Consider the following 18,316-nt stretch of genomic DNA (forward strand, 5'->3'; position numbering starts at 1 on the left):
ATAAACTTTTATCATTTACTATTGGTAAATACTTAATTGAATAATGATCTATATATTTATACTTAATTTATTTAAAATGTTTTAATAAAAGCTTGTAAAAAAATTGTGAAAATATAAAGAAAATAAAATAAAAAATAAATATAAATTAAAAATAAATATAAATTAAAAATAAATATAAAAAAGAAATAAAAAAAATCAATAAAATGTATGTAAATAAATCTTATAAGATGAAGATTACCTTAAAGATTTTTGTGCAAATCATTTATCATCTGTTTCAAATGTCTTGGTTACTAAAATATTATTTGATAGATTTGGAAGAAATCTTGACTGGACATTGAATCTTCTATTTCCATTAAGAGGTGGATAATTTGATTTTTAATGTATAATATTAATTTATATAATTTATAACTATGACTTTTAGTTTTCCTACTATTAATTAAATTGTACTTAAATTGTAACTTTTATCATAAATTTTTTAATTATAAAGAATTAATTACATGATTCCATAATTATAGTGAAAAATAAAAAGGTTGCTTTGATTTATATAATTTATAACTATGATCCTTAAATTTTTTAGTATTAATTAAAGTTTGTAACTATTGTCATATTTTTTTAATAAATGCCTTATAGTCTGATAGAATTTACATATTAGTACATATTATCGATTCATATTGTAAAATTATTAGGAAAATAGGGGTAAAGCTTCGTTTTATATATATATATATATAATAAAGCGTTACTTATCATGTTCCGATAAAAGGAGACTAATTTTATTATATTTATATAAAATTTTTTATCAATTTAAAATGAATTCCAAAATTTATGGTAGAATTATACCAAACTCTGTGTAATCCAAAAAGGATTTAAAAGAAATTGATGCAAATGGTTAATATGAGAAGCCGAAAAAGTAATAAAACTAGAAGATCACAGAATTGCTATTAAAACACTGATCCAATTTCATTTATCAACCATATATCTAAGATAAAGGCTGATTTGCATTCCATGTTCTATCTATTTGACATCATTACACAAGTATAGCTCATTTGCCAGTTTTATCTAGTGGGTTTCAGCTCCACGCCTATGGATAGCCACTAGATTTAGGGGTGTGCAAACGGTCGGTTCGGTTTCGAATCAAACCGAACCGATAAAATCGAAAATCAAAAATAAAAAATTTTAAAAACCGAACCAAACCGATTAATAAAAGAAAATCAAACTGAATCGAACCGATAAACCGATAAATATCGGTTCGATTCGATTTTAAATTAATCAAAACGAAATTTATAAAATTTCATATTTTAACATTAAATCTAAATAATAAAACATAAAAACAAAAAAAAAATAGAAATCAAAACTCAAAAATCTTAAGGTTCGGTTTGGTTTTCTTTGATTTTGATTCGATTCGGTTCGATTCGATTTAATTCGATTTTCTTTGATTTCCTATATATATTAATAATTTCTGTTCGGTTTTTTTTTTTATTTTTTATGAAAATAACCCAATTGATCCCATTAACCGAAATTATTAAATTTATAAACTGAACCGATTGAACTGAATTAAATCGATTCGATTTGATTTTTCGGTTTAAACCGAAAATTGCTCTCCCCTAACGTCTATTGTTATATGTCAAATATGTAAATAATCTAATTTTGCCGACAATAGGCCACAACTGTCTTATAGTTGTCATTTTTGTCGATCAACTTTGATTTATTAAGGTAAAATTTTTTAATTTTAATTTTATTTCAGTTTAACTTATAAGTTTTAAATTCATTTTATTTTTTAATTAACTTAATATTTAACTAAAATAAATTTATAAATTATTATTATTTGTTGTTTATTATTTTTTATTTTTTTATATAAAAATTAAATATTGATAAAATATTATATTCATAAAATATTACTTTAAATTTTAAAATTTATTATTATTATTATTATTTAGATTGTTACAAATTAAATTTTAATCAATAATAAACAATATTATATAATTATTAATTTTATTAATAAATGTAATTAAAATAAAATAATTTTATTGAAAATAATTATTAATTAATTTAATCATAAAAGTAAAAAAAAAAAAAAGTGAGTAAAAGATAATTTTATTTTTTTAACTTGAAAACCTGTTATTATAGGTAGTGACAGCTCTTGAAAATTTTTTTTATGGAATTATAAAATATTATTAAAAATATCAAAAATTTAAAATTAATAACTTATCATTGAATTGATGAGAAAAATATTAAGTATTAAAACATTACTCATGCTATTAAATACATGTCTCTATTATAATTTTTTAATTTTAAATTTTATTAAAGAGAGTTTAATAACTAAATTATTGAGCGGTTAATTTATACATATATAAACATATATAAGGATGATTTTAGCAAAATAAGGGGTGAATTGACCCTTGTTTTGCTATATACATCTATCACTAATTATAGGTCAAGTAAGAGGGTTTTCCTAAAATAAATTCATAATTAAGAAATTTTATTTTAACTCAACTAAACTAAATTTTTATCTCAAAAATTTGGGGTCGACTATATGGATTCTTTTTCTCCATTCTAAACGATTTTAGGTTAAATCCTCGAATATGTGTAATGCTTCTAGATCATATTGTACTACTATCCTCCAAGTCAGTTTAGGTCTACCCTTTCTTTTCTTTCTATCCCCTAACCTAATGCACTCTGCTTGTCTAACTGGTGTCTCTGTATGTCTACACTTCACATTACCAAATCACCTCAATTTCCCTTCTCTCAACTTATCCTCAATTGGCACCATTTTTATCTTTTCTCTAATACTATCATTACGGACTTTATCTAGTTTAATATGATCACTCATCTACCTTAACATTTTTATTTCCGCAACTCTTATCTTAGACACATACGACTCCTTCAGTGTCCAACACTCACTACCATATGACATAGTCGGTCGTATTGTTGTACGATAATATTTTCCCTTCAATTTATTGGGAATCTTGCGATCACATAAAATTTTTGTGGCACTTCTCCACTTCAACCATCCGACTTTAATCTTATGACTAATATTCTCCTCACATCCCCCATCTACTTGAAGAATTGAGCGGAGATATTTAAAGTGATTACTTTGGGGTAGTACAACTCCCTTCAAACTAACTCCTTCCATATCACCAGTTCGACCTTTACTAAACTTGCAATGCATGTATTATATCTTCGTTCTACTTAACTTAAAACTCTTTGACTTTAGAGTACTTCTCTAAAGCTCTAACTTTCTATTGACTCCTTCTCGTATCTCATCTATCAGGACTATATTATCTGCAAACATCATGCACCAATGGATACTCTCTTGAATATGTTTCGTCAATTCATTTAAAACTAATGTAAAAATGTAAGGGATTACAGCTGAACCTTTGTGTAATCTAATTGAGATAGAAAAATATCTTGTGTCCCCTCCCACTGTGTGCACAATAGTAATTGCTTTTTCATACATATTTTTTAACACTTGTATGTGTCTAGTAGATATCATATTTTGTTCTAACACTCTCTATAAGACATCTTTTGGAATACTATCATAAGCCTTCTTCAAATCGATAAAAATTATGTGTAGATCTTTCTTCACATCTCTATATTTCACCATCAAACTTCTAATGAGAAAGATCGCTTTCATAGTTGAACGATCGGATCGCTTTCATAGTTGAACGATCGGACATGAAGTCAAATTGAGTGGAAGAAAGAAATTTTATTTTAATAAATTGAAATTAATTGATCAAAGAGAAAATAATTAGAGAGACCTTTGGTGTAATTGACTGTCATTTACTAGTCTGATTTCTTTTTCGGCCAAATAAATAAAATTTTTTAAAGCAACGGAATTAATTAGCTGATAGCGTAACGAATGTCTTCCATGTGAAGTTTGAATTCAACTAGATTATTTTTTAGTACTCGAATTCGAGTGTATAATTATAGCTAGAAGTTTTAAAATGTCAAATATAAACTTAAATAAATTCAATTGAGACTAAATTGGGTATTAAATTTTTTTTAATTATATATATATATATATATATATATATATATATATATATATATATATATATATTTTAAAATAAACTCGATTAGGTTTGTGAGAAGCTTGATTAGACTCGTGAATTGTCGAAGTCACCCCTAAAATACTTAAAAGTTGAATACCCAAACTACTCTCTATTTTTTTTTGGAAACTACTCAATTTTTTTCCATGATTAGATTGTACATATATCAATTATTAATTAAAATTTCGCTTCTGCGCATAATAAAAAAGTATCATTTTCTTGGAAGGATATAGAGGTTCGTTGATGAGTTTGATAACTGCTTTCCTGATAAGACCTTGTATAACTTTCTTCAGTTTTGCAGGAAAGTATGGGAACAGAAAGGGGCTTGAAAAAGACTCATTAGCTAAGGAACACTCTCCTTTAGCTGTGGAAAGTGATCATTTAAGTCCCAGTTGTACATGTAGTACCATTCATGTTTGATAGAGCTTGAATCGATTTTCTTTTGTTTGAATTGTATTTACAAAAGTAATCATGAATTTTCATCTGAAATTAATTCTGTTTAAAAATCCAAACTCGTTCCACGTCACAAGTTCAAAACAGCAAACTTATCAACAAGGCATTAATAAGACAGTAACAACTCTCTAAATCCTCACGAGAACCCCATCCCCAAGGAAAAACCACTTTCAGCCGGACGACAGAGGCCTTTGGGACCACGCATATACAACAACCTCACCGCAATTGACACGGGACAGATAGCCTTACAAACAAAGTCTCCTCACATTTCATCCCCAAATTATCTATAATTAACTTACCATTCAAGCCTCAAACAAGCTCCTCTCCAGACACTCCCCATGCGAGGAAGTCTCGAAAGTCGAAACAATATCCATATGGTAATTATACTAATTTAAATATTCAAAAATTAAGATTAGAACAACACCCACTGCTCAGGATTATCCATATCCACTCATCCATAGGATATTTACCATCCCACTTTCCACAATGCTCCTGATGGCACTGACACCTGCCAGAGACTTCACTATTTCACAACTTATTGGATATTATAATAAACACAACTTAATTAAATAACAGAGCAAACAACAAAATAGAAATCCAAAAGCTGCTGAACACTAGTTTTAAAGTCGATAACTGCCAGCTGTCAGTTAATATTTTTCAAAAATTACGAAAAATATCCATCCTGAACTAGATCTTAGTATTTAATAGCCAAGAGCAACCTCCAGCATCCACCCTATCCATCACCTAAAGAGGTAGAAGCATATAATTTTTTCCTGCTAGGAAGGGTCCCGGCATTGCATTCAAGTCAAAACCTAAACAAGCCAGACTACGAAAGAAACAACTACGACTAATTAGAAGGTCAGGATCGAGATCGGATCGAGTGGCCTCTAAGCTTCCACGTCAGTGTTCGACTTCTTGGCAGGAGAAGAAATGACCCACACTAAACCGTAAGGATCCTTCACCTTGCCCACGCGCCCAGCACCGCAGCATGCTCCATCGCCCTCGAGAATCTCCCCCTCGGCGACTGCTCCCGCGGCCACGGCCTTGGATATAGCAGCTTCAACATCCTCGGTCTCCAAGCAGACAGTGATTCCGGTTCCCCCAGTCTTCACCCTGCTCAACCACGGTCAATCAAAAACGGCATCAACATCTCCCCAAATAAACTCTTGAACAAAAAATGTAAAGCATAAAATGGCCATAGCACGCAGTCCAGTGAACGAGATCACACGTAGACAAAACGAAAAAAAAAACATCTGAAAAACTATGGCCCAAAAGGGTGAGAAAGAGAAACTGAAGCAAAGGAACAAAAACCGTAGACGCGAAGAAACTCACGCACGAGGCGAAAAAACAAAAAAATATAGCGAGGGAAAAGCCTTCAAAAATGATATGAAGAACTAGAACAACAGCTCAGAACAGCCAGATTCAATCGAACACACCAAAAAAAAATAACTAGGCCAAGATCAAGGTAGTTGGGTAAAATACAGTGAACTACGAACCAGCTTGGACTTGACCCAAAAACCGCGTCTAATCTCAAATACTGATGAGAAATGAGCTAAACGTGACATGCATGCGAAGGGAAATCCAGGAAAACATGATCGAAGCAAACACATGAACCATCAACGTTAAGAAAAAGGCTTGTTTAACATCTACAATAACGAAGAAGACTCCACCAAAGACAAAAAAAGTCTTAACGCCTCTTCATCGTTCAAATAACTGCCAGAACAGAGTGAATAACGACCCAAAAGCTAAGTCAAAAGGCAAATCTACAGAAAGGGTTGATAAACAGCGAAAACAAAGATTCAACCATGTAAAACGTCTAACTTAAACCACAATATCCCAACCACACTGCAAGATCTAACAAAAGAAGCCAAATAAACGATCCATAACTATAGCTAGAGTGCGCGTGTGAGCGCACACGCGCGTGAGAGATAAAGAGGGCATACGGTGCAGAGTCATCAGCGAGGTCAGATACAATAATGGTTGAACCAGCGAGCTGAAGCTGAGCTGAGATGATGTGAGGGAGCTCCTGTTCAGCCTTGCGCTTGGGCTGAGTGGTACGACCAGTTTCCACGGCTCCAAACGCTGCCTTGTAGAACTGCACGGCGTCATTTGCCTTTGGTGCCTCAACCAACACCTGCAGCTTCACGGCGGTAAAAGTTATCTCAGCATCAGCCTTGATGGAGTCTCCGTTCTGGGTTTCCTGCTGAGCCATTGATGCCTTAGAGAGAGAAAAAGCAAGAGAGTTTTAGAAGAAAACCCTAACCCTAGGTGAGAGAAAAATATAGCAGAAACGGATAAATGAGGTTGGTGTGAGGAGCGAGTGTGGGCTCTTATAGAAGCGGGGAAGCGGAGCCGTTGGTGTATTGCAAGGAGAAGAACGCAGTTGGTATGGAATTGCCACTAGAATTTTGCTTTATTTACATGTGATGCCCTTGTCAAAAGGCCAAACAGCTTCGCTTTTGTTTCTACGCACTCTGTGACCAAAATGCCCTTGATTTGTCTCACGCTCAAAAACTTTAACTAGTCTTCGGATAATAATATTTGATCATGTCTGCTCTCCACACACTTTTTTATTAAGTTCAAGAAACTGATTTATTAAGTTTTCAATTTTACTCTTTTGGGTTTATTTAAAAAATAATTTACTTTTAAATATTTATATTTATATATTTTTTAAATAAATTAAATGTATCGTCTAAATTTACATAATTAAATATAATTTTACTTATATTAAAAAAATTTATTATAAAGATAAAGCATTTTGAGTAAGAATTTTCTTTATTTATAAGATTAAAAATTCAATTTTACTTAAGCGATATAAAATTTTTTTATTATTAATATTAATTCTTTTAATTATATATTTTTATTATAAATAAGATTTTATTTTAAATGAAATTGAAATTAAAATTGAATTTGATTAGGCTAATTTAAATCAAAATTAGAATTTTTTTAGATAAATGAATTGGACTAAAAATCTCACATTTAAAATATAAATAATGACAATATACAATATAAATGAGTTGTAATATTGAATTTTCTAATCATTTTTACGCATGAGTAAATCAATTATTTGTATAAATTTATATTAAAAGTGTAATATGTCAAATATTCTTTTTGAATTTAACAAAACAAAATTGAAATCATTTAAAATTAAATTAATTAAAATTGATATGAAATCGAATCTAAATTAATTAGTTTGATTTTGATTCTCTTAAAAAAAATAATCATTACATTTAATTAAAATTAAAATTAAATTAAAATGGAATCATGATTGAAATTAAAAATAAATTAAAACTTTAATCAAACTAAAATTAAAAAAAAAACTTTAAAAACTGATTTCTTAAATAAAAAACCTCTTAATAACCAAACCTAAGCTAGATAAAAAGCATTGTAATAATACAATATTTAGAAAGGGAAGGGCAGTAATGGAAAATAAGTAGGAAAATAGGGGGAGATAATAGTTTGCGGATTATAGATAGGACAAGGTGTGGAAAAGATTTTGGAGAAGATTTCAAACATCATTGGCAATATGTGGCTAAGGTCTTATATCGTCCTTTTCTGCTTTCATTTTGTTGGAAGGGTGGGTTGGGTGGTTCAACTAATTTTTTTTTCTTCTCGCTCGTGGATTTTTATTTTTCGGTTCTTTGTTTTATGCTCGTCGTCGAACCTTCGCACCTTAATCTTGAACTTAAATAAATAATAATTATTTTTTAATAAAATTAAAATTTATGAGAATAATATTTATTTTTTTAACTTTTTATTAGATATTATAAATTAATTAAATTTATTTATAAATAAAAAATTATAAATAGATTAGTATTTAATTTGATATATAAGTAAAAAATTTTATTTAAAATAAATAAAAAATCACAAGTAAAGATATCTTATTTATGACTTATTTATTTATTATAAAATTATTATTTTACTAAGTAAAATACTACATTATATTGATAATTTTAAAAAATATCAACGTTATACTATTTTAATAACTATAATATTTAATTACATATTTATTTTTATCATATTTTAACTAAATATTTAAATTACTTAAAAGTTATTTTTAAATAATTTTATCAAATAATTAATTAGTTATTTTTAATTTGATTCATAAATTAAAAAGTATTTTAAGTCAAAAGTTTTAAGTAAGTAGCCAAAATAAATACTCTCAATATATAGAAATTAATTCATACTCACAGCAACAACTATAATTTATATATTAATATTAATTAAGGATAATCTACTTATTTTTGTTGTAACACTCTGAATTTTTAAATAATTATTTATATGTAAATTATGATATTTTAATGTATTAAATATTATGGTATTTAATTTAAATTTTTTCGGTTTTCAAAATCGAGTTTTTATTTTTCGAGATAATTAATTTTAATAATTTTTAAAAAATTAATTTAAAGACCACGTAGTAAGTTTAAAAATATATTTAGACTATATAAATTTTTCTGAGTTTTCTTTAATTTTTTTGAAATTTTTTAGCCTCGTTTTGAGTCTCAAAGCAAAACAAAAATCAAATTTCGAGTACTTTGAATCGAATTGACCGAATCGAACTAAATTAAATCGGACCGATCTCTTTTTCCCCTCCCTTTTCTTTCCCCGCGCACCACTCCCTTCCTTTCTTCTCTCTTCTTTTTTGTCTCTTTCCCCCCTTCCCCACCGCCGACCAACCATCCCCTGGCCTCCCCCACACGCTGGTGCACCTCCCACCACCCTCCCTTGCTGGCACCGCCCCTCCAACCAGTCAAAAAACGCCCCAAAATCCTCATCCTTTCACACGTGACATTTCAGCTTCTCGAGCCGATTCCGGTCAATTCAGCCACCAATCGAACCAGGTCTAGTTTTCTTTGTGTTCTACTTCTCAAGAGCTTTCCATAGACACCTATTTCATCAATTTTCATAGGGCGATTTGTGCGAATCAAGCCCGAGAAATTTTATCCCATTTTGACTTTTTGATTAGATTTCTTCTAAACCGTGAATCCCACTGAGATTCCGAGACTACCAATACACTCCATTCGTCGAGAGCTTCACAATAATACCAATTTTGAATTTTTCTTACACTGAAATTTTGATGGGTCCCACGAACATTGTAGTGATTTTTTTTTAGTCTTTAATGAGTCTATTTAATTAAATAAAAATTATATTTTAACTCCTGGTATTGTGGGCTTTGCGTAGGTGTTCTCATTTCGAGAAAATTCTACTGGCGATCAAGACTGCATTTTCGGGCTGGATAGGCAGGCTACTGGACTCACTTTGAAAGTGGATCAATATCACAATGCTTTCTCCCATTTTTAGATGCCCCAGATGCATTCCAAGTATCAGAATTGGTGTAGGTAAACCCAAACTTTAAATTACTCTTTTTGCCTAATAAAATAAAATTCATAAAATATTCGTTAGTAGCCAAAAAATTGTAATTCCTTTTATAATAGTATAATAGCATTGCTAAGGACTGTTGATGCATACATTTTGCATAATCATTTAGGTTTAATTTCATAGCCATTTTATTTGATTATTAGTTACTTTTAGCTAATTTCATTAGTTATTTAGTTAGTTTTTCATAATTGTCAATTTTGGATTAATTTGTAATTTTTACTTTGTTTTGTAGGAAAAATGGTGTTTTTGAATGATTGAAAAGAAATTTTGCCATTGAGGAGTGACTTCTACAGCCAAAGATGTCAAAAACAAGTTTTCAAGTGGAAATATGCATTGACAAAATTACGCATAACTTGCCGCATAAGCTATGCAGATCCGCATGAGGAGAAGAAACACTGTTCCAACACCTGCCGAATTGTGCATAAGGAGAGTGCATAGCTTATGCAGATTCACGCCTCCCTTATGCAATCTCACGGAAATGTGCATAACCTATGCGTCAAGTCATGCAGTTTTGCATAAGTGAACCAGAAACAACCGAAAACTGCATAAGGGACTGCATAACTTATGCAGTTCACTTATGCAGTCCCACAAAGGTTTCATTAATGAGCTGGCAGAAGATTCCCTCAGAAAATTCCTCCTAAAACACACCATTTTAGGGCTCCATATCAGAAAATGCTATAAATAGTCCCATTTCCCATTTTAGAAAGGGGAGGAAGCAAGTAGAGGAAGAAAAGGAATAGGGGAGGCAGCAGCTGAAGAGTCACAATCATCTCCCACTCCATTTCCAACCATATTTAGAGATTTCTTTCTTTTCTTACATTTTTCCTACATTTCTAGTGTTTAGTTTCTTGTTTCTTAGCTTAGATTAAAGCTTTATTTCCTTATAAACTCAGAATTTCTTGTAAACATTATGGATAGTGAGTAGTTTTACTTTGATTCTGGAGTAAGGGATGTAATATTTAGTTATTTTTGTGGATTTGAACTGGGTTAGTCCCAATTTAATGAATTTATGAGGTTTAATCCATTTCTTGTGTGCTTATTCACATGCTTAATGAAGGGCCCCATTAAGTTATGTTCTTAATCCTTGGTTGAAGCACTGAAAGGAGAAAACCAAGTGATAGTTAATCAAGAAATTGGACTTAATTAACTTAGATCTAGAAATAGACTAAGGGTTAAGAGGGTTTTAATAGATTGATTAAAGAACCTAATGGGTCTTGGTTAATTTTAACTCCACGAAAGTAGGATTAAGTTAATTAAGGCACTCTTTGTCTCACTCGAAAGAGTTTTCAAAGGATTTTAGAATTAATCTCCTTTAAACCCATAAATTTTATGGATTGGGCTAGCTAGGAAAAATCCCAAAATGACTTAAATATGAACCCTTAACTCCAGAATCGTCTTTCATCAATTATTGCTTGGAATTTTACTTTTGAGTGTTTAGTTTAATCTCATTTTATTAATTTTCATTATTATCAATTTCTTTATTTTGCGAATTATTAAATTAGTCATTGTTTGAATTTAGTTTTGCATTTTCATACCTTATGCTTCAAATTCCTAAATTTCTTTTATTAATTTGATTAAAATACAATTTTAACATATTTTATTTTATATCAAAAATTCAATCATTAACACAACTCCTCGTGGGAACGATATCTTTTTCTATACTACTTGAACGACCCGTGCACTCGCGGTTGGGACACATCAAGTTTTTGGCGCCGTTGCTTGGGAGTTGTTTGTTTAAGATTGAATTCTTGATTATTTTAGTTGTTTATAGTTTTATCTTTGTTATCTTTTCATTTTGTGTTTGTTTGTTCTTTTTCAGGTACTCTTAATCTTTTATGAGAAGAGCTAGAAGCACAAGTGACACATCCTTATTGTTTAATCCTAAAATTGAGAAATTTTGTAAAGCCAACAAGAAAGAAACCAGAAAAAGAAAAGAAGCTTTGAGAGCAGCTGAAATTGAACAAGAAATGGCTGAAGAAAGAGTTGGAATCGGTGGTGATAATGCTGAAAATGATCGAAACAATGAAAATGCAGCTCATGGCGAAGAAGTTGTAAATGCTAATGTGCCTAAGGGAAGTATGATGGATCACGCATTTCCTCATTTTGATGATTTAAGAGAGAGTATAGCAAGACCAAGAATTAATGCAAATAGTTATAAGATGGATTTTGGAGTACTACAAATGATTCAGAATTCTCAATTCGGAGGTCATCCTTAAGAAAATCCTCATACTCATCTTAAGAAGTTTGTTATGATCTGTGACATGCAAAAGCAACTAGGAGTATCTGATGATGCAGCAAGGCTAAAATTGTTTCCATTCTCTTTGAAAGATAGAGCATTGGATTGGCTTGATTCTTTACCTCACAACTCAATTATAAATTGGGAGCAGCTCACTGATGCATTTCTTGCCCAATACTTTCCACCTGGAAAAACTCAAGAGTTGAGGAATCAAATGATTGCTTTTAGACCAAGAGAAGATGAGACTCTTTATGAGTCATGGATGAGATGGAAGGAATTGGAGAGACAATGTCCACATCATGCCATTCCTAAATGGATGATAAACCAGAATTTTTACACAAATGTCACTCCTGCTATCAGAGGAATCATTGATGCTCAAACTGGAGGGGAATTCATCATTAAGCATGAAGATGAAGCTTATGAGTTGTTAGAGAAAATAACAAAGAATACTCATCTTTGGAGTAGTCCAAGAGGACCAGCTCCAACTCAAAAGAGGCAAGCTGCTGGAATGTATGAGCTTGATCCATTCAACATGATCAATGCCAAATTTGATGCACTCACTAATGTCCTTGCTAAGAAAATGGAGGATTTAAGTATGCTAGTCAGTTCATCATCATGCTCTAGGAATTCTCAACAAGTTACTTATGCAGAAGGAACAATGAGCTGTGGAGTAGATTATCCTTCATATGCTTGGAGGAATCATCCAAATTTTTCATGGGGGAATCAGCAAACTCAAGCTTTAACTCAGAACTTTCCACCACAACAACAAGGGCATCAATACCAACAACCTTGGCAACCACCACCTAGTTTTCAGCAAAAGAATGCAAATCCTGCACCTTTACCAAGACAGCAAGAACAAAGTTCCACCACAGAGGCTTTATTACAACAAATTCTTGCTAATCAAATTAAGCGTGATGAAGAGTTGAGAGAGATGAAAGCAAGGCTAGAACAAATGCAAACACACAATAGGATGCTGAAAAATCAGATTGCACAACAAGCATGCTCATCAAGTACCAATTCTATGGGGAAACTTCCTAATCAAACAGAAAATCCAAGGGAGCAATGTCATGCCATCACACTGAGGAGTGGTAAAATAGTGCATAATGAGAAGAGTGAAAAAGTTGAAAAGAGAGAAAATGAGGAAGATTTTGAGGGAGATGAAAAACAAAAGAGTGAAAAAGGGAGTGCAAGAAAAGGTAAAGAGGAGGTTGGAGAGAAAGAAGAGAAATATATACCTCCAGAGCCTTACAAGCCACAGCTTCCCTTTCCACAGAGATTTCAAAAAGCCAAGCTTGATAAGCAATTTGGGAAGTTCTTAGAGTTTTTGAAGAAGCTATATATAAATGTGCCTTTTATCGATGCTCTTTTCCAAATGCCTTCTTATGCTAAGTTTCTGAAAGAAATTCTCTCAAACAAAAGAAGACTTAAAGATTATGAGACTGTAGCCTTAACTGAGGAATGCAGCACTATCCTCCAAAGGAAACTTCCTCCAAAGCTCAAAGATCCAGGGAGTTTTTCAATTCCATGCCACATTGGGGAATCATGTTCTACAAAAGCTTTATGTGATCTAGGGGCTAGTGTTAGCCTTATGCCCCTCTCCATTTATGAGAAGCTCAATAAGGGAGATCTTAAGCCAACCCACATTTCTCTTCAGTTAGCTGACAGATCAATTAAGTATCCTGAAGGGATTTTGGAGAATGTGCCTCTGAAGGTTGGGAAGTTCTATATACCTGTTGACTTTGTCATTTTGGACATGGAAGAGGATTCTCATATGCCAATCATTTTGGGGAGGCCTTTTCTAGCTACAGCTGGTGCTTTGATTGACGTGAAAGGTGAAAAGCTTACTCTCAGAGTCGGAGAGGATCATTTAGTCTTCAACATTGGCAATGATAAGAAGAAGCAACATGAAGATGTAGACTTTTGTTTGAGAATTGATATAGTTGATGAGTTAGTAAAAGAGCACTTTAGAAAGAGCTATCCGAAGGCTTCTCTTGAAAGTTGTCTTATCCATGAAGGGAGTATCAATGATGAAAATCCAAAAGAGGCTGCATTTGCACAACATTTAAAGGGTAATCCATCTTGTCCTATGGCACCAATCTTTCAAGTTGAGCAAGGGGAGAAAAGTAAAGCAAAGCAACCATCTCTCAAAGAAAAAGATGCACCAAAGGTTGCCAAGAAAGAAATGGTTGGATTTTTAGACAAAGCAACAAAGATCTTCTCTTGTGATGGAAAGAAAATTAAGTATAGATTCATTGAAGCACCTATTGGAAATAGAGGCAATAAATTCCAATTCCAGCCACCATGAAACATGACAAGAGTCCAGCTAAGGACTATAAATTAGCGCCCTTGGGAGGCACCCCAAGTTCTTTTATCTTGCTTTTGTTGATTTACTTTTATTTACATTGCTTTTGTTTTTATCTTAAATCTCCCCAAATTCAATTTTTGACATTGTTGAATCTTGTCCCTTGTAGATGTATTTTAATGAAGGAAGGTTGGTGAACTGCTGGGGAGTGACTCTTAAACTGAAATTATGTCCTTCAACTCTCCCAAAATTGACTGATTTTTACTGCATAACATGTGCAGGTTTGCTACTTTGTTTATGCAGAAAAATGAATTTTGCAGCAAGGTAGGGTCTGCAGCAGATGGCTTATGTTTCTTGGTGAGGTTGGGTGTGTAACTTTTAAGTATATGTGCTTTTAATGTTAATATGGTGGTAAGTGAGCCATTTTTGCAGTTATGAGCTTATTTGGGTTGTGGGATTTAAGGTGGAAATGCTGCATTTTTCTTGGCATGACTTGGGGAGTTCATCATTTGTGAATAGATGCAACTTTATGCAGATTTTATTGAGTTTTAATGTGCTAAATGTTGATTTGCAGAATTTGAGTCAAAATGGCATGGGTCACAAATGCCTTTTATGCAGGATTCATTTTTACAAGCATGTGTGATGTAATTTTGATGGATTTTGTATATGTTGATGTGTTTTTGGTGATAATTTCTCATGATTTATGCTTCATAGAATTATATTTCTTCATTCTAGGGCATTTTTCACACTTGCAAATCATTTTCAGTTGTAATCTCATTCTTGTTGAATTGTGCATAAGTAACTGCATAGCTTATGCAGCTTTTAGATCACAAATTTTGCCATTTTCTCACCCTGCTAAAAACTGCATAAAAAGAGTGCATAGCTTATGCAACTCTGTATAGCCTAATTTTGTCAAATTTCATATCTTTCGAAACCTGCATAAGCAGAGTGCATGACTTATGCACATTTGCATAACTTCAAATTCTTCATTTTCTCTCTCTGCCAAAGTCTGCATAAGGAGGGTGCATGACTTATGCACTTCTGCATAACCAGAAACTCCAAAAATCAAAACCTGCCGAGGGGTGCATAAGCAGAGTGCATGACTTATGCACTTCCGCATGACCAAAAACTCTGATTTTCTCTCTCTGCCGAGACCTGCATAAGGAGAGTGCATGGCTTATGCACAATTGCATGACCACCAACCCAAAATCTCAAAACTTGCCGAGAGGTGCATAAGGAGGGTGCATGACTTATGCACAACTGCATGACCACATTTTCTGAAACCCAAAACCTGCCGAGAGGTGCATAAGCAGAGTGCATAGCTTATGCACAACTGCATGACCACATTTTCCAAACACCAAAATCTGCCGAGACCTGCATAAGGAGGGTGCATAGCTTATGCACTTCTGCATAACCACCAACCCCAAATTTCAAAACCCACCGAAAAGTGCATAAGCAAAGTGCATAGCTTATGCACAACTGCATGACCACATTTTCCAAAAACCAAAACATGCCAACAGGTGCATAAGCAGAGTGCATAGCTTATGCACTTCCGCATGACCACTCTCCCTGAAAGTCAAAACTTGTCGAACAGTGCATAAGGACAGTGCATGACTTACGCACTTTTACATGAGCTATTTCTCTGAAGTCCAAAGCAAGCCGGAACTTGCATAAGTTAGTGCATAAGTTATGCACTCCTGCATAATCAGTTTTTCACACCTTTTTATCACCCACCGAAACATGCATAAGAGAGTGCATAAGTTATGCACAACTCACTTTTCACTTATGCAGTTTTTACACAAACCCTGTTCAAATCAAATTTGTTTTCGACACCATTTTTCCCACCTCCACCTCCCGATATTCCTGTTCACTCCTTTTTCCCCCCACGTCCATTTATTTCGGCATTACCTCTCCTCTTCTTCTCCACTCCTATTTTCGCTGCATTTGCCCTAACTTTTCTCTGCATCTTTCACTTTGTGCATATTTGTCCATACTCTGTATATATTTGCATGCTTCTACTGGTGGTTGCACATTTTCCCTTGCTTATCATCATGCAGCAGCTTTTGAATATACTGCATAGGCTATGAATACCCTTATGCAAATGTTCTGCATAGCCTGTGTAGTCCTTATTGCCACTCACGCAGAACCGCACAGCTTATGCACCTATTCTGGACAACACTTTATTCTGCATAACCTGTGCAGCTTCTTATGCATCTCCATTATATCTTGAATTCTCATCTGCTCCATACCAGGTAACTCTTAAATCTCACAATTCCTGGTAATTCCTGTTTACTTTGAGTTTTGATAATGCACTACTTGAGACATTGAGGACAATGTCTAATTTTGAGTTTGGGGGTGCACATTTTGATTTTTGCTTCATTTTCACATTTTGAGTATAGGAGCATCTCATCCCATTCCATTTACATATATTGTAAATATTTTACATATACATCCTTACATACATATACATAACACATTTACACACACATTATACATCACTTAGAAATTGTACACATTGCACACAATTAGACTTCCTTCATTTAGTTAATGCATTACTTATTTTTAGGAATCATGCATCATGCATCAAAATCTTTTGCCAAATCCCTTGAGTATTGAAAAGTTGCTTATGAGAGTGATTTGACTTACCTTTAGTTGGGTTTGTGGATTGAAAGTTTCCTAAGAGATGCAAGGTTTTGAAGTGTCTATCCCTTGCCTATATCTTTTTAGCCAAAAAGCCACCCAACTAGTCATTTGGAGATGGAAGTGTTTAGAGGGAGTTATTGGATATAAGGTAGTCAAATGATGTCTCACCAATCCTAGAACAAATTTTCTAAACCTTTCAAGGCGAAATACCAGCTTGTACTTGAAAAGAGAGATGATTAGGCATTCTTTGATTTAAACCTTCTCATTTTAAACCTTTGGCCCTTTTCCTAATTAAAATTGACCCTTGCAAACCCTTTTGAGCCTTTTTGTCCCTAATTTTTCTTGAAACCCTTATTACTACCTAGCCAATGAACCAAACACTCCAACCCTTTTCATAAGAATAATTATTTATAACATTAGGTACATATTAAAAAAAAAAAAAAAACAGAGAAAAGAAAAAATGCAATAAAAGGGAGAAGAAATGCTTGTCACCTTGTAAAAGTGCTAGTATATGTGCTTTTCACCATTGTCATTCAAAATAAAAGAAATCCACCCAAAGTATTAAAAGAAATGAGTTTGGGGGTGGCAAATTTTAGGGATAATCATCAAAAGAAAATGCAAAATACAAGTTTAAATAATCAAAATGTCCCTCCATTTTTATGTGTTTTGTAAACTATGCTAGCACTTGACAATTCTCATTGTGTATTTCTCTCCTCCATATATAAAAAAAAAAGAGAAAAAGAAAAAAATATAATAAAATAAGAAGTGTACCTTATGTTGTCAAAATTGAAAATATTCTCATACTTTGAATCCTTTTTACCCATTTTTCTTCTTAGCCTCATTTTTGAACCCCATGGCCCCATTACATCCCTAAAAAGACCTTTGATCTCTTGATAGTACTTGCTACATTAGTGGAGATAGGAATAGGGAATTTGCCTATGGGATTGGAAAATTATCTATTCATTCATTTAATTCCATCATTCTATATAAAGACACTTTGGTTATTGATTGTCCTAGAATTCCTTTTGAGCATGACTCTCTCTTTTGATTGGTTGGTTTGGAGATTTTGAATGATAATTGACTTGATGGCTAAGCGGTGAAAGCTTGGATAAGCATTAGATTCTTTGCATTTTGAAGGATGGGTATATGGATTGTTGGTATGGCTAAAGGTGTGTTAAGTTACTTTAATAGGTGATTTTCATAGCTCTTTGGATAAGGCACCCCTAAAAAATTGCATCACACTTTAAAGTTTGCTTA

General features: G+C 32.6%; 1 protein-coding gene and 1 non-coding gene across 2 annotated transcripts; both read right to left on the bottom strand.

The window, feature by feature from the left end:
* Window positions 1-5,089: 5,089 nt before the first annotated feature.
* On the bottom strand, window positions 5,090-6,882 carry LOC110662283 (uncharacterized protein At5g48480). The gene is made up of 2 exons (XM_021821213.2): window positions 6,443-6,882; window positions 5,090-5,612 (listed from the first exon to the last, which is right to left on the bottom strand). The coding sequence occupies exons 1-2, from the start codon at window positions 6,709-6,711 to the stop codon at window positions 5,387-5,389; spliced, it is 495 nt and encodes a 164-aa protein (XP_021676905.2). The 5' UTR covers window positions 6,712-6,882; the 3' UTR covers window positions 5,090-5,386.
* Window positions 6,883-12,312: 5,430 nt separating this feature from the next.
* On the bottom strand, window positions 12,313-12,420 carry LOC131181837 (small nucleolar RNA R71). The gene has a single exon (XR_009150313.1). It is a non-coding gene; the product is annotated as a small nucleolar RNA R71 (small nucleolar RNA).
* Between the last annotated feature and the right edge of the window lie 5,896 nt (window positions 12,421-18,316).

Source organism: Hevea brasiliensis, chromosome 7 (genome assembly GCF_030052815.1).
Source record: "Hevea brasiliensis isolate MT/VB/25A 57/8 chromosome 7, ASM3005281v1, whole genome shotgun sequence".
Classification (NCBI taxonomy): Eukaryota; Viridiplantae; Streptophyta; class Magnoliopsida; order Malpighiales; family Euphorbiaceae; genus Hevea; species Hevea brasiliensis.

Bases quoted from the DNA above. Each gene is read 5' to 3' on its own strand.
- LOC110662283 (XM_021821213.2), bottom strand. From the start codon at position 6,711: ATGGCTCAGCAGGAAACCCAGAACGGAGACTCCATCAAGGCTGATGCT. The intron at 5,613-6,442 runs GTATGCCCTCTT...GTGGTTGAGCAG, and splicing joins CTCGCTGATGACTCTGCACC to GGTGAAGACTGGGGGAACCG.